This window comes from Clarias gariepinus, chromosome 27 (genome assembly GCF_024256425.1).
Source record: "Clarias gariepinus isolate MV-2021 ecotype Netherlands chromosome 27, CGAR_prim_01v2, whole genome shotgun sequence".
Classification (NCBI taxonomy): domain Eukaryota; kingdom Metazoa; phylum Chordata; class Actinopteri; order Siluriformes; family Clariidae; genus Clarias; species Clarias gariepinus.
Genome location: NC_071126.1, coordinates 14,706,470 through 14,734,381, shown reverse-complemented (window position 1 = coordinate 14,734,381; position 27,912 = coordinate 14,706,470). Strand labels below are relative to the sequence as shown.

The window sequence follows — 27,912 nt, the reverse complement described above, 5'->3', positions numbered from 1 at the left end:
AGTACCCTAGTGCACTTTATGAGGAGTGGAGTTTGATTTGAAACACAGCCGTGGCGTGTTGATTTTTTTCCAGCATGGCTCCGAAAGGCAAGCGGCGAGCTGAGAAATCGGTTAAGTTTGCGCAAAATGAAAACGAAATGGTTAAAAACAGCAACGACAACGATGAAGCCGGGAGTGATGAGGATGAGAAAGGGGAGGACGAGTTTACTCTGGATGATGTGCTGCGTTTGGGAGGCACTAAGGTAACGTTCTACCTCACCTCTCTGTGCCCCACGTGGAAGCCTGTGCAGTTCTGTTAACTGTCTGTAAAACACAACTGTAACATTGTTTAAAACGTGCAACTGAGGAATGACAGTTATTACTAGTGTGTGGATGTTAATTCGTTAATTAAACTATACCACAGACCGATGTGGAGATGAGAACGGGGACGGCAGTCACCTCCTGATACGATATCACGCGATTTAAACTGCGATTCTAAAAGTATCACGATTTTATCGATATCCAGATTAGATACAACATTTTCTTACAATTTTATCCCAATTTTTTTTTTATATTTAAAAAAAAAATTGATTGAGTAATTAAATGCTTATAACATTAGTTTTCTCACTTAAAAGCCAAGCACAGCATTTGAACTAACTTCAAATACAAGAGTTAAAACAAAAAGCTACATTGTTACTGAGTTGCAGGTGTTATGTTATGTCATGTCATGTGCTATAATTATTATTTCTAAACAAACTTAGCAAATAATTCACTCCTACCACAGGGGATGAAGATGTGTACATAGTTCAGTGTGCGCCACCTATAGGATTATAAAGAAATAGCGACATCTCAAAACTCAACTCGACAGCGAGCAGGCGGGTGTAGTGCGGCTTGTAACGCGTGTAGATTTTCGGCTTAGTGGTTAACACTGTCGCCTCGCACCTCCAGGGTCTGGGTTCAATTTCTGCCTTGGGTGTGTGCGTGGAGTTTGCGTGTTCTCCCCATGCTCGGTGGGTTTCCTCCGAGTACTTCGGTTTCCTTCCACAGTTCAAAGACATGCGTTCCCAAACTGCCCATAGAGTAAGAATGAGCATGTGTGTGCCCTATGATGGATTGGCACCCTGTCAAGAGTATACCTATCCTCGTGCCCTTAGTCTCTTGCGCTAGGCTCCAGGCCCCCCACGACACTGTATACTAGACAGTGGTATAGCTCAATACCTTAACCACTGATCTACCCCTGACTCTTATAACTTCACATCATCAGAACATGTCGTAAACCTGCATGCATGGATATTTGCCTGTGCATTCAACTTACAGCTCTGCTTATGAATAGCGTCATCATCATCATCATCATCATCTTTAGTCAGTTTATCCGTAATAAAATGCTCAAAATATTTTACGTTAGTACAATTAATTAAAAAATTGGAAACTGTGATTGTCCTTAGTGAGACAGATCAACAGACAGTTAGCAGCTGCTGTTACGTAGAATAAAAATAAATTACAATGTGTAAAAAAAAAAAAAAGGGACACCGTGCGCGAAATACAAACATGGAGCAAAATCCAGAAAGCAGGATTATTGTATTTCAGTTATTACTCTTGATGTGGAAAAGAAAATTCTTCACATGTGTGTCACTGAGTGTTTATTAAAAAAAACTTCAATCAGTAATAAATAACAGGGATATTATTTATTAATCTGCGTATTTGTAATTAAGCTAACTGATATACATTTGCAGCTAAAATTAAAATCTTAGTGTTAAAATTTAGAAAAACACAAACTTCTACACCAATAATTTTCTTGAAATGCCTGTGTCCAAATAAAGGAGAACTTTTTAGTCGTAAAATAAAAAGATAAGCTCACAGCAGCTTAAAATAAATTTTGTAAAAACAAATAACAAAATATATTTTCTCTGCAATTAGATTAAAGAATTGGTTGATTAAAAATACAGATTAACTGTAAAAATGCTAAATATTGCGATAAATACCGTAATAAATGTATGTAAAAATAAATAAACATTATATGTATGTTAAAACTTTTAGTCTATCTGAGGCCTCCCTTTGGTTTTCAAAGTGTTCTATTGCTTCCTTCACAATTGTACAACAGTTGCTTTCTCGCTCTCTTAAAGTGCAGTATGCAAAATTATTTATATCTGCAAATTTTGTTTTTTTCCAGGCGGACTATGTCATGCTTTCTGCAGTTGACGACAGCACTGAGCTAGTAAATGGTGGAAAGAAAGGTGCAATTGATGATTTGGAGGATGGAGAGCTAGAAGAGTTCATCACCAAACTGGGAATCCGGTCCTACTCGGACCAGCAGGTTATTGAGGGTGATGACGAGGATGAGCCTGAAGCAGAAAAACCCTCCAAACCCAGTGTGGAAAAGAAGAGCAAGACAAAAGAAGGCACTAAAGTGGAGTCCAGCAAGACATCTGAAGCCAAGCAAGAAGCTGAGACAAAGGTCAAAAAAACAAGCAAAAAGGCCAAGCAAAAGGAAGCTGACCTGTTTGAATTTTACCCCCGGCAGGTGCTGCTGGTCAAACCCGGGGGGAAATGGTATGATGTTGACTACACTTCTGAGACCAACACTTCTCCTCAAGATGAATTACTGGTCTCAAAGTATAAGGCTTTGGCAGAGAAGCTGCTAGAGGCTGATACAAGTCTTTACAAGAGCAAGAAGAATCTACAGAAAGGAGCGAATACAGTCTGGATGAAGAGCGTCGTCTCGACTGGGACTCTGGCGGACAGGATGGCGGCCATGACGGTGCTCATACAGGATGCTCCTGTCCACTGTCTGGAGCACATCGAGAGCCTGATTGGTATGATGAGGAAGAAGGGAAGTCGAAGGCAAGGCCTCATGGCTTTGGACACGCTTAAGGAGCTGCTGCTGTCTGATCTGCTTCCAGAGAATCGTAAGCTCCGGAGTTTCTCTCAGCGCCCGTTCGACAAGTTGGAGGAGCGCGCTAGTGGAAACCGAGATGTACGAGATCGGCGCCTTGTCCTCTGGTACTTCGAGCATCTTTTCAAGCTTCAGCTGGCCGAGTTTGTGACATCTCTTGACGCTTTGGCTCACGATTCTGTCCTAGCCACCAAAATGAAATCGATGACCACAGCTCATGAGCTACTCTGCAACCGACCTGAGCAGGAAAAAGCCCTGCTGATGCTCGTAGTGAACAAACTGGGAGATCCTGAGTACAAAGTTGCCTCTAAGGCCTCGTATCTGCTGGAGACGCTACTGCACAAACACCCCTTGATGAAATCGGTGGTGTGCGTCGAAGTCGAGCGTCTGATGTTCAGACCCAACATAGGCGGCAAGGCTCAGTATTACGCTGCGTGCTTCCTCAACCAGGTGATGCTGAGTCACGACGAGACCGAGCTCGCCACTAAACTCATCGCTGTCTACTTCAGCTTCTTCCGGCTCTGCGTTAAGAAGAAGGACGTGGAGTCTAAGATGCTGGGCGCTCTTCTGAGTGGCGTGAACAGGGCCTATCCATACACCAAGGCCGGAGATGAGACGGTCCGCGAGCAGCTGGACACACTGTTTAAAGTGGTGCATCTTGTAAAGTTCAGCACGGCCGTGCAGGCCCTCATGCTGCTCTTTCAGGTTATGGATTCGCAGCAGAGTGTGTCTGATCGCTACTACGTCGCTCTTTACAAGTAGGTGCAGTGTTTTATTTTTGTTTTGTTTTTGTTTTTAATTATATCACTAGAGAATGAATCAGATCATGTGCATCTTGGAGAAGTCAATTGGCCAATTGTAGACAAGTGTTTTTTCTTTTCTACAGGAAGCTCTTGGATCCAGGCCTGTCAGTAAGCTCAAGACAGAGCATGTTCCTCAACCTGCTGTACAAGTCTCTGAAAGCCGACATCGTCCTGCGGCGCGTCAAAGCCTTCGTCAAGAGGCTGCTGCAGGTGAGCTGCGAGCAGAGCCCGACGTTCGCCTGCGGAGCGCTCTTCCTCGTGTCCGAGGTCATGAAGGCCAAACCTGGCCTTAAGCTCCTCCTAGAAGAAGGGGTAAGGACATCATTTAAGGTTTTTTTTTTTTTTTTTAATGCTGTTTCAGAACCGTGTACGTATTAACATATATTTTTTAATAACGCATCAGGATGATGATGAGGAGGAGAAGTTTCAGGACCTCAAAGGAGAAGATGATGATAACAGCGATGATGAAGAAAGGTTTGTGGATGCAGATAAAATTGAAGGGGGCCAGAGTGACAAGCATCAGCAGAACAAACCAGCTGCATCATGGGTACATCACCACAACATGGAGGGTAAGTGTGCTGTGACCTATTTAGTGCTGTGAGTTTGTTTTCCTGCATTTAATAATGAGTGTAAGATTTGATGGGTAAATCTTTTATTGATCTTATGATGACTTTTTTAGTAATAGAGGGAAAGCAGCCATGAAAATCTAATTAAATTTCACAACAGTTTATGACACTGTCAGACTCCCCCACCATCATGGTGTCCCTCACTGTACAATTCGGTGTCCATTACCGTCATGCTGTCCCTCGCCATTCAATTCAGTGTCCCTTATTGTCTTGCTGTCCCTCGCCATACAATTCTGTGTCTTTTACCATCATCCCGTCCCTCGCCATACGATTTGGTGTCCCTGACCGTAAACTTTGGTGCCCCTCGCAGTAGGATTTGGTGTCCCTAACCATCACGCTGTTCCACGCCATACAATTTGGTGTCCCTGACCTTCACTCTGGTTCTCGCCGTATAATTTGGTGTCTCTTACCATTATGCTGTTTCTTGCCATACAATTAGGTACCTGTTACCGAATGTTTTGTTGTCTCTTGCCATATAATTTGGTGTCCCTGACCGTCAGGCTGTCCCTTGCCATATGATTCTATGTCTCTGACTGTGAAGCTATCCCTCGCCCATGTACAAATCGGTGTCCTTTACCGTCATCCTGTCCTTCGCCGTAGGATTTGGTGTCCCTCACCATAACGCTTTCCCTCGCCGTACGATTCAGTGTCCCTGACCACAACGCTGTCCCTCGTCATAGAATTTGATGTCTGGCCCACTTGATTTAATAGCACTCACTATGGGCGCCATAGCCACTGGCTGTACGAGTCAGTATTGCTCGGTGTATCCAGCGTCCCTTACTGTATACTTCAGTGTCTTTGCTGTATAATGTTGCACTGATTTTCCAAATAGATAAACTAATCTAATATACACTGTGTTTCTTGTACAGGTGGTAAGGATTTGAAGGTATACGACCCTGCTAACAGAAACCCATTATACTGTGGAGCGAATCACAGCACACTCTGGGAGCTGCAGAAGGTTCGAAAGATTATTTATTTACTTATTTTTAAAGAAAAAATATGACAACTGCAATAACAACAAAAACACAAAGGACAAAGAACTATAAATTTGACAGTCCAAAATAAAAAGGTAAAAGACACGAGAGGATCGATATAATGTATAAACAGTGAAGAAGATGACTAAATATAAAGTAGAAGTCTATTATTCTTCTTATTAAATTGAATAAAAAAGTGAGGTCATTTCTAGTATGAAAAGTTGGACAATCTTGCCAGAAAGCGTAAGAAATTTCCATACTATAGATTTTTTTTGTACACATTACACTTTGTCCTGCCTATGAGGCGTAGGTGAGACATTGAGCTCACTATTTGTCTGCATCATCACAGTTTTTCCATCTATCAGCAACTGCTCCAAAACCGTTCCTGGGAATTTAACCGAATCCTATGTTTATTAGAAAGCACAGATGTGCAGTAGTTATTTCATTTTAGAAGTTTAGAAATGAAACCTTTAGAAATGTTGAGTGATCAGGGGACACATGTCTTCCTTGGAATATTCCTACATGTTTTAGCCAGGTTTCATATGTTTCTTATTGTTGAATATGATGTAAGGGTCACCAGAAAAACTAAAAATGGCTCATGTTCTGATAAAAAACCTGGTTAAATAATTTACAGTAAAAACGATAGTCTGAAATAAATAATGGAAAATTTTCCGAATGGAATAAATCTGGTAAATTGATTCATGGTCAGGAATGAATCGTAACATATCTTACAGGTGATCATGTTCTTCTACAGCACTACATATATTATTTTGAGCCCTGAGTGCTGAATCTAACCTACAAATGTAAAAGTTTGTCTCTTTGTTCCCAAGAATCTAATTAGTAAACTGAGTTATCATTAACATAAAACTTTCTGATGTCTGCCTTGCGTTTGTTAACTCTGTACGTCCGTCTCTTGTAGCTCGCTGATCATTTCCACCCGTCTGTGGCGCTTTTCGCCAAAACCATCTTGCAGGTGAGAGTGTTTCAGTGAAGTGATTTATAGTGAATGATGATCTTATTATTAGTATTACTATTATTATAACTTTTTTTTTTACATTTATTTTTTTTTTTTCAGGGAGGACACATCCAGTACTCGGGTGATCCTCTGAACGACTTCACGCTCATCAGGTTCTTGGATCGGTTCGTCTTCAGAAACCCCAAACAAACCAAGGGCAAACGTAAGAGGAATATTTTCACACACCGTCTAATTCCTGACACGAAAACACAGACACTTTGTTGAAATGTTCACCGTCTTTTGTCTCAGAGAACACTGACACGACTGTGATGCAGCCGAAGCACAAACAGAGCATGAATAACATCCGCTCGTTACCGGGTGAGTGCCAGAGTTACCTGGAAATATAAATTCTACATGAAATATGTGTGGGTGTTAATGGTAATGTGTGTTGTTGTTTTTTTTTCTTTCTTTCTGCTTTTACAGTAAACTCTGAGGAGTATCTGGCCAAAGAGGAAACTCAGATTCCTGTCGATGAGGTGTTCTTCTACAGGTGTGTGAGAGTGTGGGTGTGGGTGTGAGAGTGTTTGTGTTTCAAGTAGTTCAGAAGGAGAATCGTTTGCTTCTGATTTATTTCTGCATCTTGGAAGCAAAAATTCTATGTTACTTAAGTTTTAAGCTTCAAGTTTAATTGTCATATGCACAGTGAAGAAACATGTTCCCCCCTGTATAATGAATGCTGCCAAAAAAGGAGAAAATAAGCATAAAAATAGTAAAAATAAATATGGGTATATAAATAATAGGTATATAAAAAGGACATATAGAATATTCTGACCTCTAGGGGTTAGCCGCGACAGAAAGAGAGAACTAAGTGAGCTTACACCAGAGAGATGTTCAATAGTTTATTTTCACTTTTCTATCTTCAGGGGAAGACCAGGCCAAAACAATTAACAAAACAGACTTTGTTTTAAACCTAAGTAACCTGAAATGAAAGAAAACAAAATACAAACTAGCTTACCCGTCTCCCAAAATAATAAACCGAGTGAAAATATGTACAAAAGAAATGGCGTCTAACCCCCTACTTCCTGTATGAAAAGAGTTAAATTCTCTAACAAACTATTTACAAAATGCCAATGCTTACATGCAGCCGAATTAGAATCCATATCATAGTCAAAACAGGATAAACAGGAGAGTCAGTCAATACAGGGTTTAACAAAGACAACACAGACTATAACAGAATTTCGAAACTACTAGCACACGACAGATCAGATTCAACGAGGCTCGAAAAGGGCCCAGGCTGAGTGTTTGGGGTGGTCCTTATATCAGGACAGGATGTAAAATAGGGGGTCCAGCTGGTTAACAGGCCACACCCACCTAAAACAGACACAGGTCCAACACACAGGAGCAGAGAAATATCTGACCGATTCAAAAGGCATATCAGAATCATAACACAACATACAATTAAGCCAGAATATAAAAAATATGCAAAATTATGAAATGAATACCTATATACATTGTAAAAACAGACATAGTGTGCAAATTACGGAAGTGTTTGGTAAAGTCTGGTATTTATGTATTTAAAAAAAAGAGAGAGGGAGAAAAAGCATGGGGTGTGTGTGTGTGTATGTCTATATGTGTGTGTGTGTGTGTATGTCTATATGTGTGTGTGTGTGTGTGTATGTCTATATGTGTGTGTGTGTGTGTGTGTATGTCTATATGTGTGTGTGTGTATGTCTATATATGTGTGTGTGTGTGTATGTCTATATATATGTGTGTGTGTGTGTATGTCTATATATGTGTGTGTGTGTGTATGTCTATATATGTGTGTGTGTGTGTATGTCTATATATGTGTGTGTGTGTGTGTATGTCTATATATGTGTGTGTGTGTGTGTGTGTGTATGTATATATGTGTGTGTGTGTGTGTATGTATATATGTGTGTGTGTGTGTGTGTGTGTGTGTGTGTGTGTGTGTGTATATATGGATGATCAGATGTGTGTGTGTGTGTGTATGTCTGTGTGTATATATGAATGATCAGATGTGTGTGTGTATGTATGTATGTATGTATATATGGATGATCAGGTGTGTGTGTATTTATATATGGATGATCAGATGTGTGTGTGTATATTTATTTATTCTAAAAAATTGCACAAACTGTACCTGAGACTACATTTTAAGAAAAGTATTGTCACACTGATTATTGACTGTTTCATTAATTAATGTGTACTGCTTTTTAGAATTTTTTTTTTTTTAAGTATAAAAAGCAGTACACATTAATTATTATTATTTTTTTGCTCTACAGCTGTTATTTGCAAGACTTTTGCATGGTGCTGTATGTTAGTAGTTATTAATTAAATTGCTTTGCTACATCATTATTTCCATGTTTGTGAACAAATACTACTCATTCACAGCTAAACCTTCACACTTTTTTACTTCAACACTCAGGTTCTTTAAAAAGCAGGAAGGAGAGAAGCGATTAAAGAAGCCTTCTAGAGAGGACGCTGAGAGCGTGGAGGACGTCGATGACGACGAGTTCGAACGACTGCTCGGTAAGTAAACGCAAACTTATGATCAAAAGTTACACTGTGATTTTAGTATCAGATTTAATCTGGCAGATTACCGTCAACCTTTTGACATTGACATTTTTTCTATTGATTATACATTTAATACAAATAATATACACTTATTGTGCATATAAACCGATGCAGTATAAACAGAGGTTCCCCAAAATACCAAATTCATATCAAAATGCATTATCAAAGCCAGAGTTCCTCTTACCAAACATTTACTGTTGTACAGCGTGGGTCATGAAAAAAGTAGCCCACCTCCAATACACAGGGATTAACCATTGTTGATTGTTTAAGCATTTTAACATTAGTAATACATTATAAATTAATTAGTAAAATGTTTTCGCTCTGCTGTGTAATCCCCTCCCCAGACAATTTCGAGGGTGATAGCTACTTCACAGATTTTAAAGATGATGACCTGGACTTTGCTGGGTGAGTGACCTTAAGTTGCTTTTGTACAATTATATCATATATAATTATGTTAAATATATATATATATATATATATATATATATATATATATATATATATATATATATATATAATGTATACAGTATATTATATATTGTTATTCATTCAACAAAAGGAATTTTGTATGCCAGTCAGCCTTGACCTTAAATTGAAGAATAACACACAAACCATAAAAGTTTATTCACTAAAATGCAGATGTGGAAATCCTTATTTGGGAAGGTATGATGTGTTGCGTTTTCTTTTTACAGCAACGTAAAGAGCAAAAGCAAAAAAGGCAAGACGTCTGAGGAAGTCTCTGATTCAGACCTCGACTCGGATGATGACTTGGATGACGAGGAGCTCTCGTTGGGAAGCATGGATGCGGAAGACTTTGGTGACGAGCTGGAGGAAGATGGCGGCGCTTTTATGGACCCCGGCGGAGACGACGACGACGACGAAGGTGCGTGTGTTTAATGCACGCTGTTTATTGACTCTGTGCTGTGTATACTCGTACTGAAGCTAAAAGCATTATGCTGCATTTTACAGTACCGGAGCTGGAGGGTGATGATGATGATGCCTTCAATGGTAAGTTTGTCAGTTCTGTTTTGCAGTACCTTTTTTATATGCATTCGAGCAAATTCAGTTTTGGTTACGGTTTCCTTTTGGAAGTATGTTTAGGGACCTTGTGCTATTGCAAATTAACCTTCAAGTCTCATGCTTTCTATTTGAAAGGACAGAGAAATTTGCAAAACCTGATTCTACCAAGACTATGCTTCAGTCTAGAGTTTTTGGTCTTAAGTAGATTGATCAGGTTCTAAACAGGGAGTCATTTTCCCCATGTCTCCTGGACACTTTTTTTTTTAATATATATTCTCCCTTTAACCCCACAAAATTATGGTGGTGTGCTTGAAAAGAAAAAAAAACCCAGAGTGTTAATACTTAGCAAAACATAGTAGTAGTATAAGCAGTTATTTAGCAAAGAATGTGCAGTTAATAATTAGTTATGTCTGTGCGTAGACTTTGATGAGGACATGGATGAGCCACCAGGGGGCAGTACAGGAGGCAAAAAAGGCAAGAGGATGGCATCAGAGCGTCTTGATTTTGCTGGGTCTTTTGGTGAGTTTTATATATAAACATATATATACAGTCTTATACAAAAGTTTCGGCGCCTCTTGATAAATAACAGATTTTGGTGATTTGAAAAGATGTTAACAGTCTCTCTTGGAACTGGAAACATTCAGCAAACATTGATGCAAGTTCCATTCTTCCCTTGATGGAATCCATCCTTCCCTCCACTCGTGCAATGTTTTCCTGTGCCACTGGCTGCAACACAACCCCAAAGCATGATAGATCCAGCCCCATGCTAAATAGTTGGCAAGGGGTTCTTTTTTTTATGAAATGCTGCTCCTGTTTTTCTCCAAACATGCCTTTGCTAATTGTGGCCAAAGAGTTCTATTTTAACTTCATCAAGCTACAGCACTTGTTTCCAAAACACATCAGTCTTCTGTAGATGTTCTGTTGCATACTTCTGACGTTGGATTTTATGATGGGGACGCAGGTAAGGTTTTCTTCTGCTGACTCTTTCATGAAGGTCTTGTAGAACGGTGACAAACATCACCACTCCTGAATCTGCCAAATCCTCCTGCAGTTTTTTTGCAGTTGAATGTGGGTTTTGATTTGTCTTTCTGACCAGCATACGAGCAGTTTTCTCTGAGAGTTTTCTTGGTCTTCCAGATCTCATTTTGACCTCCACAGTTGAACTGCCGTCTCTTAATTACATTTCTCACTGTGGAAACTGCAAGCTAACAACGCTTTGCTACCTTCTTGTAGCCTTCTCCTGCATTGTGGGCATCAATAACTTTCATTTTCAGAGACTTACACAGCGGCTTAGAGGAACCCATGGTTGTTAAGAGTCTGCAAGTGTTTGCATAAGGTTTGAAGAGTCAAAATATTTGTAAAGCTTTGAAATTGGCATTTACTAATGAAAGCCATGCATCAGATCTAACGAGCTGATTAAGGTCCGAAACCTTGTAAAAAGAAAATCAGAGACTGGAACTCTTAGGGTGCCCAAACTTTTGCACAGCGCCATAATAATAATTATTATTGTAAGATGTAGCGTAAGAAGTAACTATGCACCAATGTTTCCTGAAAACATTGTAGGTTTTTTTCCATTTTCAAGAGAGACTGTGTTAACATCTTTGCCATTAAAGAAAAAATCACCAAAATCTGTTATCAAGGGGTGCCCAAACTTTTGCAAAAGACCATGAACCATATATATAAAATAATTAAATCAGTGTGAGGACTATGAATTGAATCAGTTGTTGGATTGTTTATAATATTTTAGATCAATTCCAGTGGTCCAACCTCTGGAAAACAAAACAGTAATCATTCCGTCATCTTTTTAGAGGATTAGCTTTTTAACAAAAATCAAATTTTTTCAGCATGTTCAACAACAAAAATAAACATTTCCCAGTTTTGTTAAAGAAAAAGTTAAGTTTTTTGACATTAGAGAAAACATAACCTAAACTAGCATAGCTGTTACCCAAGGTAAGCACAGTATTGTGTCTCTATGATGAACATGTGCTGCTTTAGGTTCCAAGCCCGGCAAGAGGAAGAAGGGAAAGATGGATGACACAGCCATGTTTGCAGCAGCAGAGGAGGTAAAAGATCTCCTCATCCACATTTTCTCAGCTTGTTGACTCAAAATGCATGTTTCCCAAATCAACTTTATATTAGTAGCTTGACTTATAGAGGTAATATTATTCTGGTCACTATTATGTGAATTATTATTTTATAAAAGATTATAGATAGGAAGATGATTGCAAGCACAGTCTAGAGTGTGTTATTCCTTTTAAACCACTGCAATGTGACTGCAAGTTTCACACTCATAAGTGTGTATTAAAAAAATGTACAGCGCCATCTATTGAATTTTAAAATGAACTAATGATTTATTATTTTTAAATAACATAAGGCCATTTTCCATTTAAAATTTCAAGTAGCATATCTTCTCTTCCCGAGAGCTGATTGCAATAAAACAAAGCCTAAATGTTACCTTGAGCTTAGACAAATACAGCTGTGAAAACCCCATTAAAATTAATTCAGTACTTTTTATGTGATGCCCGCAAAAACAAACAGAAAAATTCCAAAAACCAACTTGATGTGTTCTATTACATGTCGGTATATGTATTTCCACATTTTGAACTGATTCAGTTTAGGTTGGGAATGGCTGTTGAAGACCATACATGGGTCAGGGTTATGTAAATATTGTAGAGGGGCAAAATAATTTTATTAAAATATTCTGAGTTTAAAAAAACAACAACAAAAAAACCCTTAACCCTATTATTTGTCTTTAATGAGTCACTTCTCTTCTTATTTTCAGTTTGGAGATTTGCTGGATGAAAATTCAGACATCAAGTTTGACAACACCGGCATGAACGCAATGGCTAACAAAGACAAAGCCAGTGAGTATTGAACTGAATTGAATTTTTTTTTTTTTACAGTCAGCTGATTGATTTGAAATGTACTTGAAATTTTTACTAATTTGGCTAGATGCCAGCCAGATTTACAAGGGTAAAGGCACAAACTGTTGCCTATAAATAATCACCAACACTGAACCTTTACTACAACATTCATTAACTCATTGATATGCTCTGGAGAGAGTCAGGGCTCAGAGTCTCCTAATGCAGCCTTGTCTTTCTGCTTCTTGTCTTCAGGCATCAAACAGCTGAAATGGGAGGTTCAACGGGACGACTGGATCCGAGGACGGGACGTTAAGACGATCAGGAGGAAGAAGGCCATGTTTAAAAAGAGGAAACAGTTTGGGAAAGGTGGATTGGGTAAAAAAAATAACGTAGGCAGGAAGAAGTGATGACTCTCAGGCGAGTGTCTATTCCTGCCTAGTAGACCACGTGTTCTGATCGGCTTCCCGGATGCCATAGTTCCCAGCCCACTCGTTGGACTTGTAATACACTGAGACACAGAGAGAGAGAGCTGTTAAATGATGCTTCTGTTTGTTTGTTATTGATTGCCATGTTGGTGGCAAATATTTCTGAAGTGAAGACAATTGTCTTAACGTGTAAAAAATGCATTTTGTAATAAATGTAATTTTACCATATTTTATGCGAAGTCTTATACTGTAATAAATATTTTAAGGGTGCATTCCGTCATCACAGCCAGTTTCCTGACATGGGACCTGCTTTTAAATGAGGGGCGTTCAAGACAAACTGGGACTTGTAATGAAATGTCTGGTGAATGAAGATGTAAAACCCAGTGACATTTACAGAAGTCTGATCATGGCTCCGGCGTACTGAGAAAACTTTTTACCTCTATGATATCCAAGCACTAGGAAAACACTGGAATAAGTGCATTAGTGTAGTGTGGGATTGTGTAGAGAAATAAACAGAGATTTTACTCTCATAACTCTTATTCTGCACAATCAAAAGTCTCGGATGACTTGAACAACCCTTGTACGTCAACTCTGAACAGGATAAAAAAAATGTAAACATTACACCTGATCCATATGAAACAAGAGCAAACAAAACACTATAGGATGTCCGATAATACTGTGTTTTCTGACTGGAATTGTCTTTTTAATGTGGTGAATTAGTCTTGTTACAAGCTGACCCCAGATAAACAGCCGTATCTATGGACTGTAGAAGGAAGCCCAGCAAGTGCAGGGAGAACATGCCAATTCCACACACACAGAGACCCAAGGTAGAAATTAAACCCTTTGCCCTGCAGGTGCGAGGCCATGGTGCCAGCTTGGACAATATAGTAATTGTTTATTGTATTACTACTGCCTAATCATTTTTAATATATCATAGTTTCAGCTTTGATTTCTTGTGTACAGAGCAATTCATCCAAGCTAATTCATGAAAATAAAGAAATCTTTCATACAGCTAGATTATATGACCCAAAACACAAAGGCAAGACAGGAAAAAGACTAAAGGAAAGTTTTCGACTGACTCAAGTCAATCACTAGACCTTAACTCAACAGAAGAGGAGACTAAATGGAAAAAAAACATAAAACAACTCAAAAAGCTGTAGCCTGTACAAGTCTGGAAAAGCACCACAAAGAAGAATGCAGCAGGTTAATGATGTCCTGGGTCGCTAGAATGATGCAGTTACTGTAGGCAAGGCATATGAGACTAAATATTAAGTGTTAAATTCTGTTCTGGCATTTTCGCTTACATAAAAATTGTGTGCCATCAAATGTGCCATGGTAAACACATCTAAATGTAAATATCAGAAAATAAAGCCTGAAATTCGGATTTATCCTCATTTATCAAAAGATCTAAAATCCAAATATCTTAAGTGTAATGCAGATAAGGGAATTGGTTTAATTAAAAAAAAAAAAAAAAAAGATAAGAGAAAAACGCTACAAAACAGTAAGCTAATTGTAGAATTCAACACCTCTGCGATGAACATGTCTTGTTATTTCACACATTTGACTTTACTGTGAACTTGTCTGTTTGGATCAGTTCATCTGTATCCACTTTCCATTTTACCTTCAAGAATTGAGGGAAAACGTTTGTTCATCGTCAGTCTGAAATCTGTTTGATAAAAAAAAGAAAAGTCATGATCTGCTTTCATCTGAATTCTATGATGCTGATTTACTTAAAGTATTTACACAGAAAGAGGAGATCACCTCGACTTGTGTTCATTTTGTAATAGAGGCCGTAGGCTGCAAACACACCAACCACCTCTAGGAAGAGGACCCCTTTAAAGATCTTCCTGGCCACAGGTTCCATAGTTTTGGGGGCCATCTAAAATGGAGAGAGGAGAACTTAACCAAATATATTACATTATATCACATATCAGCCAAGCGTGATCAGCCAAACCTGGTAGGCTATGAAAACTCTGCCATCAGCTAAACCCTGGATCATGGACACATTTCCTGCTACACTGTAGACTTTAATTTTTTTATGAATATTTATTGATCAGTTTAGGCAAGTTACAACAAGGTGGTATAAAAAAAATTGAGTAGTTTTGCAACACACCAACAGATGGCAGCACAAGCCTGCACCGCACAGTCACAGGGAGCACCGACCTTCATAAGTCAGTGTGCCAAAAGACATCGTCCTGTGTATATCAGAAGCTGTGCAACTGGTGCAATTCTGACCACCTGAATTACCACGTCGACCATTTCATCATGGTCAGCAAGTTAAAAAAGCGAACATGAGGTTCTGTTTGAAACTGTCAAAATCATCTGCCAACTTGTGCATGATAATTGTGGGAGAACAATCCACAACATTGCTGCCACTTTCTGCGCGTCATACGGAACAGTCCAGGCGATCCTCACGTGTGATTTGAACAGGCGCCTTGTTGCTGCAAGATCGTCCGCAGGCTGCTGACCCAGGAGCGGAAGGAAGATCACGTCGTAGCTGTCAGGTTTTAAGGTGTCTGTGGGAGGACGTGTGGTGACAGCAACCAGTTTTGTGGTGTGCGGATCTCAAAACTTTTTGATAAGGAAATTTTTATGCGAACTGACCGGGTCTAAAACTATTCCAGCAATTTTTACTGCCATCTAATACCACTTGGGGTAACATCACAATTTTGCGACTTATATTATATACAGGTCCTTCTCAAAAAATTTGCATATTGTGATAAAGTTCATTATTTTCTGTAATGTACTGATAAACATTAGACTTTCATATATTTAAGATTCATTATACACAACTGAAGTTGTTCAAGCCTTTAAATTGTTTTAATATTGATGATTTTGGCATACAGCTCATGAAAACCCAAAATTCCTATCTCAAAAGATTAGCATATTTCATCCGACCACTAAAAGAAAAATGTTTAATACAAAAAAAAGAGTCACCCTTCAAATAATTATGTTTAGTTATGCACTCAATACTTGGTTGGGAATCCTTTTGCAAAAATGACTGCTTCAATGCGGCGTGGCATGGAGGCAATCAGCCTGTGGCACTGCTGAGGTGTTATGGAGGCCCAGGATGCTTCGATAGTGGCCTTAAGCTCATCCAGAGTGTCTTCTCAATATCCCACAGATTCTCTATGGGGTTCAGGTCAGGAGAGTTGGCAAGCCAATTGAGCACAGTAATACCATGGTCAGTAAACATTTACCAGTGGTTTTGGCACTGTAAGCAGGTGCCAGGTCGTGCTGAAAAATGAAATCTTCATCTCCATAAAGCCTTTCAGCAGATGAAAGCATGAAGTGCTCCAAAATCTCCTGATAGCTAGCTGCATTGACCCTGCCCTTGATAAAACACAGTGGACCAACACCAGCAGCTGACATGGCACCCCAGACCATCACTGACTGTGGGTACTTGACACTGGACTTCAGGCATTTTGGTATTTCCCTCTCCCCAATCTTCCTCCAGACTCTGGCACCTTGATTTCCGAACGACATGCAAAATTTGCTTTCATCCGAAAAAAGTACTTTGGACCACTGAGCAACAGTCCAGTGCTGCTTCTCTGTAGCCCAGGTCAGGCACTTCTGCCGCTGTTTCTGGTTCAAAAGTGGCTTGACCTGGGGAATGCGGCACCTGTAGCCCATTTCCTGCACATGCCTGTACACGGTGGCTCTGGATGTTTCTACTCCAGACTCAGTCCACTGCTTCCGCAGGTCCCCCAAGGTCTGGAATCGGTCCTTCTCCACAATCTTCCTCAGGGTCCGGTCACCTCTTCTCGTTGTGCAGCGTTTTCTACCAAACTTTTTCCTTCCCACAGACTTTCCACTGAGGTGCCTTGATACAGCACTCTGGGAACAGCCTATTCGTTCAGAAATTTCTTTCTGTGTCTTACCCTCTTACTTGAGGGCGTCAATGATGGCCTTCTGGACAGCAGTCAGGTCGGCAGTCTTACCCATGATTGCGGTTTTGAGTAATGAACCAGGCTGGGAGTTTTTAAAAGCCTCAGGAATCTTTTGCAGGTGTTTAGAGTTAATTAGTTGATTCAGATGATTAGGTTAATAGCTCGTTTAGAGAAGCTTTTCATGATATGCTAATTTTTTTAGATAGGAATTTTGGGTTTTCATGAGCTGTATGCCAAAAGGCTTGAACTACTTCAGTTGTGTGTAATAAATCTAAAATATATTAAAGTCTAATGTTTATCAGTACATAATAATGAACTTTATCACAATATGCTAATTTTTTTTAGAAGGACCTGTATATGTGAATAATGTGGTGGTCGTGAGTGTTTTCATTATTTCACACAATTAATCACTGTCTGTTGATTTTTAAATGAGTTATATCTGATTTGTTAGACATGGAAAAAACAATAAAACAACATACAGGGCAGACAGTGCAAACATACAAATACAACTCAATTACCTGCGTTCACGTTTCGTATTATGCATTTGTTTGTTGCAAAGATATTTCTAAAATAATGTGTTTACTAAGTGTAAAATCGTAAGTATTTAATGTCTCACCTTCGTTGATTTGCCCGATGCCACACGCTTTCAACGTCCCTCCACCTGTATTCCGACAAATCCCGCCCTCCACGCTCCGATTGGCTAGGACATTTACCGGCTGCTCCTAGAACACGTTACGGATTTGACAGTTAAACTTACCGTCCAATCGTGCTCCTGCATCGGGTAGCTGGGTTTTTCGGAATACAGGTAGAGGAAACAAGTATAAAGTACTGCGAAAATGTACTTCCGGTGTTTTATCGAAGTCGAGACACATGAACGCGGGTTCTACGGGAAGCAGTAAAGGACAAACTTAATTCTGTTATCTTTTGGTTTATTATTATTTGTATTTATTTGATTTGATTGTCACGTTCAGTTCACTTCAGTTTTTTTTACGATTAAACTTAACTACACCAACACAACCAGGCTTTTCTTCCCCATCATCAGGGTATTGACATTGTAAACAGAAATGCAGAACGCATTCTTATTTTAAGAAACCCAAATTCAAAACATCTTTATGGGTAAAGTTTGTTTTCCATGTACCAACGAGTTAATATTTTACAGACTGATAGTCCAATAAAACCTATCTGTGTTGTGCCAACTAGTCAGCAGTAATAGTTGATGTGATTTGTTACTTAGAGCTTCTTTACTGACTGAAATGAGGGGGAACGGTATCTGACAGTGACCATCTCAGCCATCAGGCTGCTTTCCACAGGCAGTAATGTTTTAAAGATGAGTATAACTTGTAATGGGGAAAAGATCCTGACCATTTCTTAGTAAAGTGAGATGAAAATGTGCTTATCACGACAGAAATCCTTTAGATAGCGTTCCCCCAAAATTTGATTTAAAGGAGCAACAGAGGTTTTGTCTTCCACAAAAATATAATTTTATAAGGCAAAAAGAAAGCAAATAAATAAGTGGATAACATCACATTATTTGTATAAGTAAAACCTTCCCTAAAACATTTTGCAGAAAAAAATCAGCACTGATGATTTTTTTTATTAAAATATCCTTTCACAAAACATCTAAAAAAAGTTAGAAAACTTAAAATTAAAATCTAATAAACAAACACATTGTACTACAAAATATAGTCAACAGGAATGGATGAGTCTCTCTAATAATAAATAAAAAAAAACTATATAAAAATAAATAAATGTTATAACTCAACTGGTTTTGATGCATATTATTCTGTAAGCATGAAAATGTAATGGAAATAAATACATTATTTAAAAAAAAGAATAATAATTAGAGGTGCAAATATAGGGCATTATAATAAATGGCAATATAATAGAGCTATGCTTCTAAGGAACACACAGTCATTGTAATTTGCAATTTAATAAAATGTCATTTTTAATACACTTTCTCTGGTTTTAGTGAACTTGGGGACACAGAAAACAGAACTTGTTCGGCTTTTAAAAGGAAGGTGGGGCCGTTGTACAGGTGCAACAGGTGTTTTTCAATTTGTACTTGAATATGCAAAATGATTCGTTCAGATACAGGAATTCAGTCCCCAAGCCCAAGCTATGACGCTTAATCAGGATCATGGGTTTTTGTGCAACCCAATTTAGTTGCTTGTGTGTTTGAGATGATTTCTATGTGAATGTGTGATAGAATGACATAACCAGCAGGGGGCGCCTTAATCCACCGTTTTTATTTACTGCGTCCCATCAATATATTAAAAATATGTATTTTAATTAATGATAGTTAGTTAGTGACACAGTGTCTGATAGTTGAATCCCCTAATACTTGGAGACTGTAACACTGACAACCCAGTAGCAACCGGGCTTGAACTGGGGACCTCATGGTCGGCAGTCCAACACCCTAGCCACCAATCCATCGCCTGCCCCCTACATATGTATAGGTTTTCTGTTGTCTTTCACAAGCTACAGACACACCACTGCCATGTAGGTTTCCTGACTGCCCACAGTGTATGACTGGGTGTAGGATTTGTGCACATCTGTGCCCTATAAAGATTTGGAAGGCCATTAAGGGTTTCCCCACCTTGTTCCCGGATGGACTGCAGGACCCTGCAAACCCACACAGGATAAGCAATATAGAAAATTAATGAATGAATTATACAATAAAAAGTAACATTTTTTAAAGGGCAAATAATGTACATTACATCTTTTTACAATGTACACTATATTCTCATTTTCTTGTAAAATGGTACTGAGGATGAAGATTGTTGATGACACTTTTAACAGTCACCCCATAATGGTAGCATGTATGACAAAATATGTACAGTTAAACAGTTATACTAATTATGCTGCTGCATTTTTCCAAACAATAAATATAATTTTTTTTCTACTTATTTTGTTGATTATAAAGTCATATTGAGTAATTTTGCATAACTATAACTTAAATAAAAGGCATGGTAAACATGCACCTGCCAGTATATTGTTTGTTGTTTAGGATGACTTAATTATATGGTTAATTACTAATCAATAAGTATAAATATGATAGCATTAAAAGGAAACAAAAATTTAGGTCTGATTAAATTCTCTGAGGTGTGTTCCTGTTGATTAGATGTTCCCCTAAAACTGCTGACATTAGCGGAATTTTTCTGATCAGCTTTGTATCTCATCTCTGGACAATAAAACTGATAGTCATGATTTAAAAGAACAAACTCATCAGTACTGCATAGTTCTGGCAAAAATGCAGCAAAACCATTTTTGAATCAAAATGTTTGCTGCTGAAAGCTGTGGTAATGTGCTACTTCTAAGCATGTTAATGAGGTTAAAAGCTCGAAGGATCTATAACTAACCAGGGCTAGAGTTTAAATCTTGCTTTTAAACCTATTTATGGTCTGGGTTGTTTCAGTTACCGCTAACCAGATAACCAAGAATATAAAATCACTACCAGGAAGAAAAAAAAAACATGAAATAATGTGACCAGGAACATTTACTTTACATTTCTTATTAGTTTGACCAGTCTATTTAACTCTTTTTATAAAACTAGCTGTAGTACACATGATGCACATTGCAGAGTAACCCCAAATGAATTATATATTTAATAATATAATTTTCCAATTCATAGATTGTGTAAATATAGTTTAACACAGATGTGCATTTCTGTTGTACTTAATTTAACCAGCATATGCGTATGTATAGATGATGTGTAACTGTAACACCTTAAATTAGTGATTTGAAATTCCAGAAATGTCCTAACCTGAACTACAAAACTGCTCCTGTGCCTGTCTGTGTGTGGCTTATGTATGTGTGTGAGTTAGGCGAGGGTTAAATGCCCCCCCACGAGGCCACTGTTTCTGCTGAGCTAACCCATTGTATTCCATATGAGGGAGGAGGTGAAGGTGTGTTGGTCTGTAGCTGTAGGAGGCTGATGGGACACTAATCTGAAGGGCGGTCATGCAGGGCTCCCTTCAGCAACTGCCCTGTTATCTGTCAGCTTGTAAAAGCCAGATTTATAGGGATCTTGTAGTGGTGTGCTTGGGTAAATAAACACAGACTGGCTTTGTCACTGATCTGCTGGCTGGCTTCAGCGTTTCAGCTCAGGACCTCACACTGTTTCTCTTTAAGCCGCAAGACGTTCATGAGAATAGACATGAATGCAATGTAATACACATCGTCTGTAGGCTGATCCTCTAACAGTCACTCTTTTTTCAGTGACTGCTTTATCCTGATCAGAGTCAGGATCATTGGATCTAGTGGATCTAAAACTTTTCTCAAGATCACTGGGTTCGAAGCAGGAATATGCCATAGTTGGAAAGCTTGACCCCAACAAGGTATAATGCACACAACTTCATACCTTTATCTTAGCCAATCCACTTACCTGAAAGTGTAAGTGGTGTGGTAGACCAGAGCACCCACAGCAAATTTACACAGACAAGGGGACAACATGCACAATGGCTCACACAGACCCAAACCCATTGGAATCCAACCTATCTTTACTACCCACTGTGCCATTGTTTAAAATAATTCTTCCAACATAGATAACAAGGCTAAGATTACAGGTTATATTCATTCTAGGGAATGGGATTTACACTTTCAAGGGTCAGAGACCAGCACAGTATCCACACATTACTATGAGGCCTGAAAAATTGGATGAATTAATAACCACCCAATTTAGTCTCCTCAAATAGTCCATGTATAAAGTCAAACAGAATATCATAATTACAAAAAAGTAAAAATCGATTGGAAGCTCATGAGTGAAAGCAGAACAGCAGAAAATTGCTCACTTTGTTGGTTGAGTCTAAATGAGGATGATACAGTTATCCAGGCCCAGGCGTATAGAGGGCAAAAAAAATGACAATGGGCTTTGGGTAGGAGGGTGGCATACATTATCTCTTCTGTCAATCACAGCAACAGTAACCAATCATGGGTATCTAAAAGCTTACACATAAAGAGTTTATGTTATGCCTTTTAATGAAGCATGCTCAGGAATTTCAAAAAGATGTTGACTGTCTTTGTGTATCTCAGAAACAGTAAAGTATGTTTTAAATTTAAATCAGAGTGGGTACTGTCATATGAGCTGTCTTGAAAGGATTGGTAAAGGAAAGCAGTCTAAATGCCACAATTTCTCTACTTATGTTTACCTGTTATTATTAAAATATATACTGTATATATATATATATATATATATATATATATATATATATATATATATATATATATATATATATATGGATAAATGTTGAATTAATCTGTTTTCACTATTTCAGAAAACAAAGTTACAATTTTTCATAAAGACATTGTTCTCTCATGTTGATAAAGTAATAATACTTTTACGAGCTGCTGCTTAACCAATGCTTAGGCATGCAGTATTGATTATTAATCAGCTATGACACATCTCATGTGGTCTTACTAACATTTCTCTTCTACTCATTTGTCATTTAACTACTAAAAATGTGGTCATCCTCAACAACTCCAGATGCTCAATATGTAACCTCATAAAAAGAACTAAAAATACCTTAGATAAAGCAAGAACCCAGGAATGTTTTTAAGCATATCAAGGGCTAAAAAATATGAAGCTATCCTTAAATGATCCATTAAAAACTTAATCTTATTAGCTATAGGATTCTGGGATTTCTCAGTCAATCCATATTTTTTATCAGCTTCCCCTTCCCAACACACCAAAGTCAGCTAATCAGCTGTTTTATAACAGTGCTTTCTGATCTTGGTCCTGCTAGATTCATTTCGTTTGCACCCATGTTTTTTTTAACTCCATAAATGGCAGGTAAATTTAATATGGTGCTTTAAAAACAAGAAAAACAAAAATGTAAAGGGCATTTATAATCTGAGAGAAATATTAATAAATACTGTTTATTTGGCAGTCCTTAGGTACACAGACACAGTAATTCTTGATAATGTTTGCAACTCAAGATAATATATAAATTTATTTCTTTTTATTTACCAAAATATTTTTAACAAATCCACATTTCAGTGGCTTCCCTGGGTTCCCACCCATCCAGGGCATTGGACAACCCTCCACAAATTATCCCCATGAAAACGTATACTGATTATAATAACAAATTTTTAAGACTATATTAGGGTTTTTTTGCGCCAAGATTACAGCTTAAATATAGTTTTTGTTTATTGTATTATGTTTATGATTAAAATGTTCAGATTTGTTATTTAAAAAAATTGAATTTTATGGGTTTCAAAAAAAAAGAGATGCTAAATCTGGCAATCTTATTCTTGAGAAAAGGACAACCCTGTCTGAAATGACCAGCTGATTTTTTTAAGGATTAGATGCCAGGATATTGTTTTGAGCTGGGATTTTCAGAGGATCATTCACTAGGCCCTTTCCCATCCCCTAAACCTCCTTTTAGTTAAAGGAATGTGTATTGGAGCTACTCAGTGAGTGTGGTCTCATTTGTACATTTGCATTTGATATACATTGTTTTGGGGGTCATAAAAACTCAAGGACTGAAAAAAAATTATTGGAATGTTACTACAAACACAATTTAAAAACATTTGTTTTTGTTGTAGCCTTATGTTCAAAGTAGTTGACTTTTTTCAAGTGTTGTGTTTTTCCAAACACTCCGACACAAAAGTATTTAGACAGAAAACAAAACATGAGGTTAAACATTCAGCTTCAAATGAACACATTTGAAAAACCAACAGATATCTTTATGCGCTAAAAAACAGTATGTTTCCAGCTTACAAGTTTCCATTAATAAGTTGTTAGATTTTCATTATAACTCATATACATTCAACTGAATTAATTTTAAATTTTTGTCACTGAGTGAACACACTTAAATCAACAGTCTTTACAAAATCTACATGGACTTACAAATTAGTAAAGCTTAGAAACTGATTTTTCTCTTAATTTATTCTGACAGACTACATATAGGAATAATGCCCTATCATAATCATAATCTTTTTTATCTGTCTATTTCAAGTCTGTCCATTTCACTGTGCCATTTCAGTGTGCACACTTCTTGTTTTTGGTTTGCAAGAGTGCACTTTTGCTCAACCCAATGTCACCTCTGATTGTCATTCTGAGATGCTTTTCTCCTCACAATGGTTTAAAAATTTTATTATTTTAGTTTTTTGGGGGTGTTTCACACTATTTTTACCCTCATTGTGCAATAACTTATACAACTATTTTAAAATTATTAACCACCTATTCTAATTTTTCATTTACTGGACCTCTGGAAACAGACTTTTATGCACTCTGCTGCTACCACCTAATTGCATGACTGAGCTGGAGTACAGGTGTGCCTGTTAAAATGGCCTGTGCATATATGGGGGCTGTCTAGGTGCCCTTATGCAACAAAAGGTATTTTTTAATTTTTTTATTAGATTGTTTTTCCTCAAAGGTTAAAATTGACTTCTAAATTGACTTAAAACCTTTTTTTTTTGCCAAAGATCTGGCTGGAGTAGTGTTTGCCCATATCGAAAATGGAATGTACACTTAAAAACAAACAAGCAAGCAAACAAACCCTTATGTCTGCCTTAGTCTAGGGCCCTATACTTTAACACGTTTTGCGTATGTGTTGCTTATGTCTGCCAATCCGACATAACTAAGACTAACTTTCAGGAAGACTGCAACTGACTCAGGTGTATTAGTCAGGATCTGCGATCGAGAAGCTGAGAACTGCAAAACGACACCAAATGTATGATATTCTGATGTAAATGACTGAACAGAGAGAAGCTCTCCGGACGCCTTCATCGTTTTACCCTTTCACTGGTATAATTCCCAGCCCACCTGAGCCATGCGATAGAGAAGGACTGAGGGGGTTCTGTGTAGGAGATCAGTGGGATTGGGAAACACTGACGTAGAGCACAGCATTGTGTATCAGCTCTTTAGCGCTCAGTCCCAGTACGTTCTGCTCCAGAGACACACGCGCTGCGTCTCCTGTTCCGCGCTCAGCTGCCCAAGCAGAAAAAGCTGTCATAGTCCCTGTCGGGTCTTTTGCACTTTAGTTTCTTCTCTAGCTTGAACTTTTTTAAAGTCGCGTCTTTGGACTGTAAGGTATGCTGGGAGCCGTGAAGATGGAAGGACACGAACACTCGGACTGGAGCGCTTATTACGCGGAGCCCGAGGTGGGTACACTTTTATCTACATTTTGCTCCTGCCTAACAGTTCAATATTGGGTTTGAGATAATATTAACTTTGCGATCAAATATTGACTTGAGATACCTCTGAATCCTTACCTAAACACTCGCACGCACACGGACACACGCGCGCGCGCGCGCACACACAGACACATACGTCGCGCCTTTTCTTACCTTTCAACAGGATAAGGAGAAGATTCAAGGACGCCCTCAATTTACTAATTTTGGGATCATTTGTGAGCATATCCGCAAATCAAGGGATTAATTAAAACTGATTTTAGGCTTTAGAATTTAAATGTAACATTTTCTAAAAATTTAGTTGTGTAGATGGATATGAATATTTCTAAATTGTATGCAAAGTTCGGTCCATAAATTCTTTGTAGTTATACTATACTTACTGTAGGTGCAGGCTACAGACTCACATAATAATAAGAAAATATTGCACCTGTCGTGTTTATTCTAGCCTATAGATGATGATCGTTTTTGGTTTAACTTTTTGTAAAATCCCCAGTATTTAATTTGCATAGAACCATTAATTGAATTTGTTAGCGTTACTTTGTAATCTGAAATCATATCCTATTTCAGTTCAACATAGAGATTTTTTTTTTTTGCTGCAATATCAGGTTTCTGTCTTGCACTTAAATAAACACAGCTTGCCTTAAAGCTTTGGATTAAATAAAACTGCATGGAGTAGTTTAACCTCAAGATATTGTGTTAAATGACCTGGGGAATATTTGACTTAAAAAAAATCTTAAACTAAACAAACATTTACCTGAAAACAGGCCTATATTTATTTATTTATTTATTTATTTGATTTTCTTATCTTTAGGCTTAAACTTGTAAGCCTTAGGTACTCCTAATTAACTCTTAAATTGACCCCACAAAGCTTTTTGTAAATTATCTTAGAACACTAGTCCAAATTTAATATTTAAAAATGTCATTGTGTGCAAATTGTTGTTTAAAGCAATACATTTTAGTGAATAATTTAGGAGTAAACGAAAATGTGAAAACAGTCGCTTGAAAAAAAATTTGAACATGTACTTCATTAAATGTAGTGTTACTATTTCTCACTTTTCCCCCTGTCTTTTTTCAGTGCTACACTGCAGGTGGAAACATGACCGGCGGACTGAATTCTATGAGCGCCTATATGAGCTGCGCGAGCGGCGTGAACATGCCTTACATGCACGCCGGACTCGGCCATCCTGGTAGTGGTACGTGCACGGGGATGACCCCTAGCGCCAGCGCATCCTACCCGAACCTGAACTCGAGCGCGTGCGGTCAGGTCACCGGCAGGGCCCGCGATCCCAAAGCGTACAGACGAAGCTACACGCACGCCAAACCGCCCTACTCGTACATCTCCCTGATCACCATGGCCATCCAGCAGTCCTCAACCAAGATGCTGACGCTGAACGAGATCTATCAGTGGATCATGGACCTGTTCCCGTTTTACCGACAGAACCAGCAACGCTGGCAGAACTCGGTCCGCCATTCCCTCTCCTTTAACGACTGTTTCCTCAAGGTACCCAGATCACCCGACAAACCGGGCAAAGGTTCCTTCTGGACTCTCCATCCCGAGTCAGGAAACATGTTCGAAAACGGCTGCTACCTGCGGAGACAGAAACGCTTTAAATGCGAAAAGTCTGAAGACAAACCTACAGAATCGGAAACCGGTAAGAAAACGCGAAGTGACAAAGAATCGTCTCGACTTGAGACCTCTCCCACTAAAGATATAAAAAGCTCCGATGTAAAAGAAACGCACGCTTTGAGTCCCGAACATCAGGATCATCATCATCACCATCATCATCAGGACCAGCATCTGGATGAACAGCATCATCACCATCATCATCCTCATATTCTCTCTCAGCATCACTCCGTGCTCGTGCACGACTCACACCTGAAACCGGGACACCATTCCTACTCGTTCGATCACCCATTCTCTATCCACAACCTGATGTCTTCAGAGCAGCAACACCACAAAATGGACATGATGAAGCCTTATGAGCACACCATGCACTGTTCGGGCGGATACGGGTCACCAATGACCGGGCCACCGATGATGTCAGCGCGGGGCAGTTTGGATCCCTCATCCCTTCCCTCGGAGTATTCTTACTATCCGGTTCCTGCTTGCACCAACAGGGCGTAAATAATACTTTTAAAAAATTACAAGATGGAGATTAACTCAAATGAAGCAGTTAAAAACACGTTCGCGTATTAAAAATGTGGTAACTACTGACTATGTATCTAAAGATCTTTCTTCAATTGTTAGTGCGCACAACAAATGGTCTTAAAAAAAGCTAACGACTCTTCTTTTAGAGCTTCGTGAACGCATCCTTCACTTCGACTGCTTTCTACAGAAAAATGTAATTTTCTTCCATCAAGAGGATGGACAGGATTTTATTATCCCTCACACACAGCCTGTATACAAATCCTTCGCGAATGTTTTTTTTTTTCATGAAAAAAAAAAAAATAAGAAGAGAATGTAGTAATTTACTTTATGCTTGGTTTATACTGTAATTTATAATTTTGAATTTTTGAATGTGTATATGAATGTAATGTAGTTAAGATGTCTTTATTAAATTTCGCACTGAAGTATATCCTTATTGTCGAATCAATGTCTATTTATCAACTATTTATAACAGTTTATACCTATTAAAATACCTTCCATTCAGATTGTATACATTTTAAAAACTGTAAATATGGATGCTGGTTAATTTTTCATTGGCATACAACAGGATTGTCAAGAAAGAGTAGGTGGATTTCAGTGAATTTCGTATCCTTC

At 38.4% G+C, this 27,912-nt stretch overlaps 3 protein-coding genes across 4 annotated transcripts; 2 read left to right on the top strand and 1 right to left on the bottom strand.

Moving 5' to 3' along the window:
• The first annotated feature begins 51 nt into the window (after window positions 1-51).
• cebpz (CCAAT enhancer binding protein zeta) lies at window positions 52-13,110 on the top strand. Its single transcript, XM_053489204.1, has 17 exons — window positions 52-242; window positions 2,150-3,630; window positions 3,759-3,987; window positions 4,079-4,244; window positions 5,171-5,259; window positions 6,195-6,248; window positions 6,351-6,453; window positions 6,540-6,608; window positions 6,714-6,780; window positions 8,671-8,774; window positions 9,164-9,224; window positions 9,512-9,702; window positions 9,789-9,827; window positions 10,260-10,358; window positions 11,835-11,902; window positions 12,622-12,703; window positions 12,956-13,110. Exons 1-17 carry the CDS (start codon window positions 75-77, stop codon window positions 13,108-13,110), a joined length of 3,225 nt encoding a protein of 1,074 aa, XP_053345179.1. The 5' UTR covers window positions 52-74.
• On the bottom strand, window positions 12,166-17,820 carry LOC128515154 (protein CEBPZOS-like). The gene is made up of 4 exons (XM_053489206.1): window positions 17,635-17,820; window positions 14,890-15,007; window positions 14,750-14,794; window positions 12,166-13,211 (listed from the first exon to the last, which is right to left on the bottom strand). Exons 2-4 carry the CDS (start codon window positions 15,005-15,007, stop codon window positions 13,129-13,131), a joined length of 246 nt encoding a protein of 81 aa, XP_053345181.1. The 5' UTR covers window positions 17,635-17,820; the 3' UTR covers window positions 12,166-13,128.
• A 7,083-nt stretch (window positions 17,821-24,903) lies between these two features.
• On the top strand, window positions 24,904-27,677 carry LOC128515191 (hepatocyte nuclear factor 3-beta-like). 2 transcript variants are annotated; one of them, XM_053489261.1, is made up of 2 exons: window positions 24,904-25,121; window positions 26,227-27,677. In XM_053489261.1, exons 1-2 carry the CDS (start codon window positions 25,053-25,055, stop codon window positions 27,274-27,276), a joined length of 1,119 nt encoding a protein of 372 aa, XP_053345236.1. In that variant the 5' UTR covers window positions 24,904-25,052; the 3' UTR covers window positions 27,277-27,677. The 2 variants fall into 2 exon arrangements, with proteins under 2 accessions (XP_053345236.1, XP_053345237.1); XM_053489262.1 differs by lacking the exon at window positions 24,904-25,121 and adding an exon at window positions 25,278-25,369.
• Window positions 27,678-27,912: the final 235 nt, after the last annotated feature.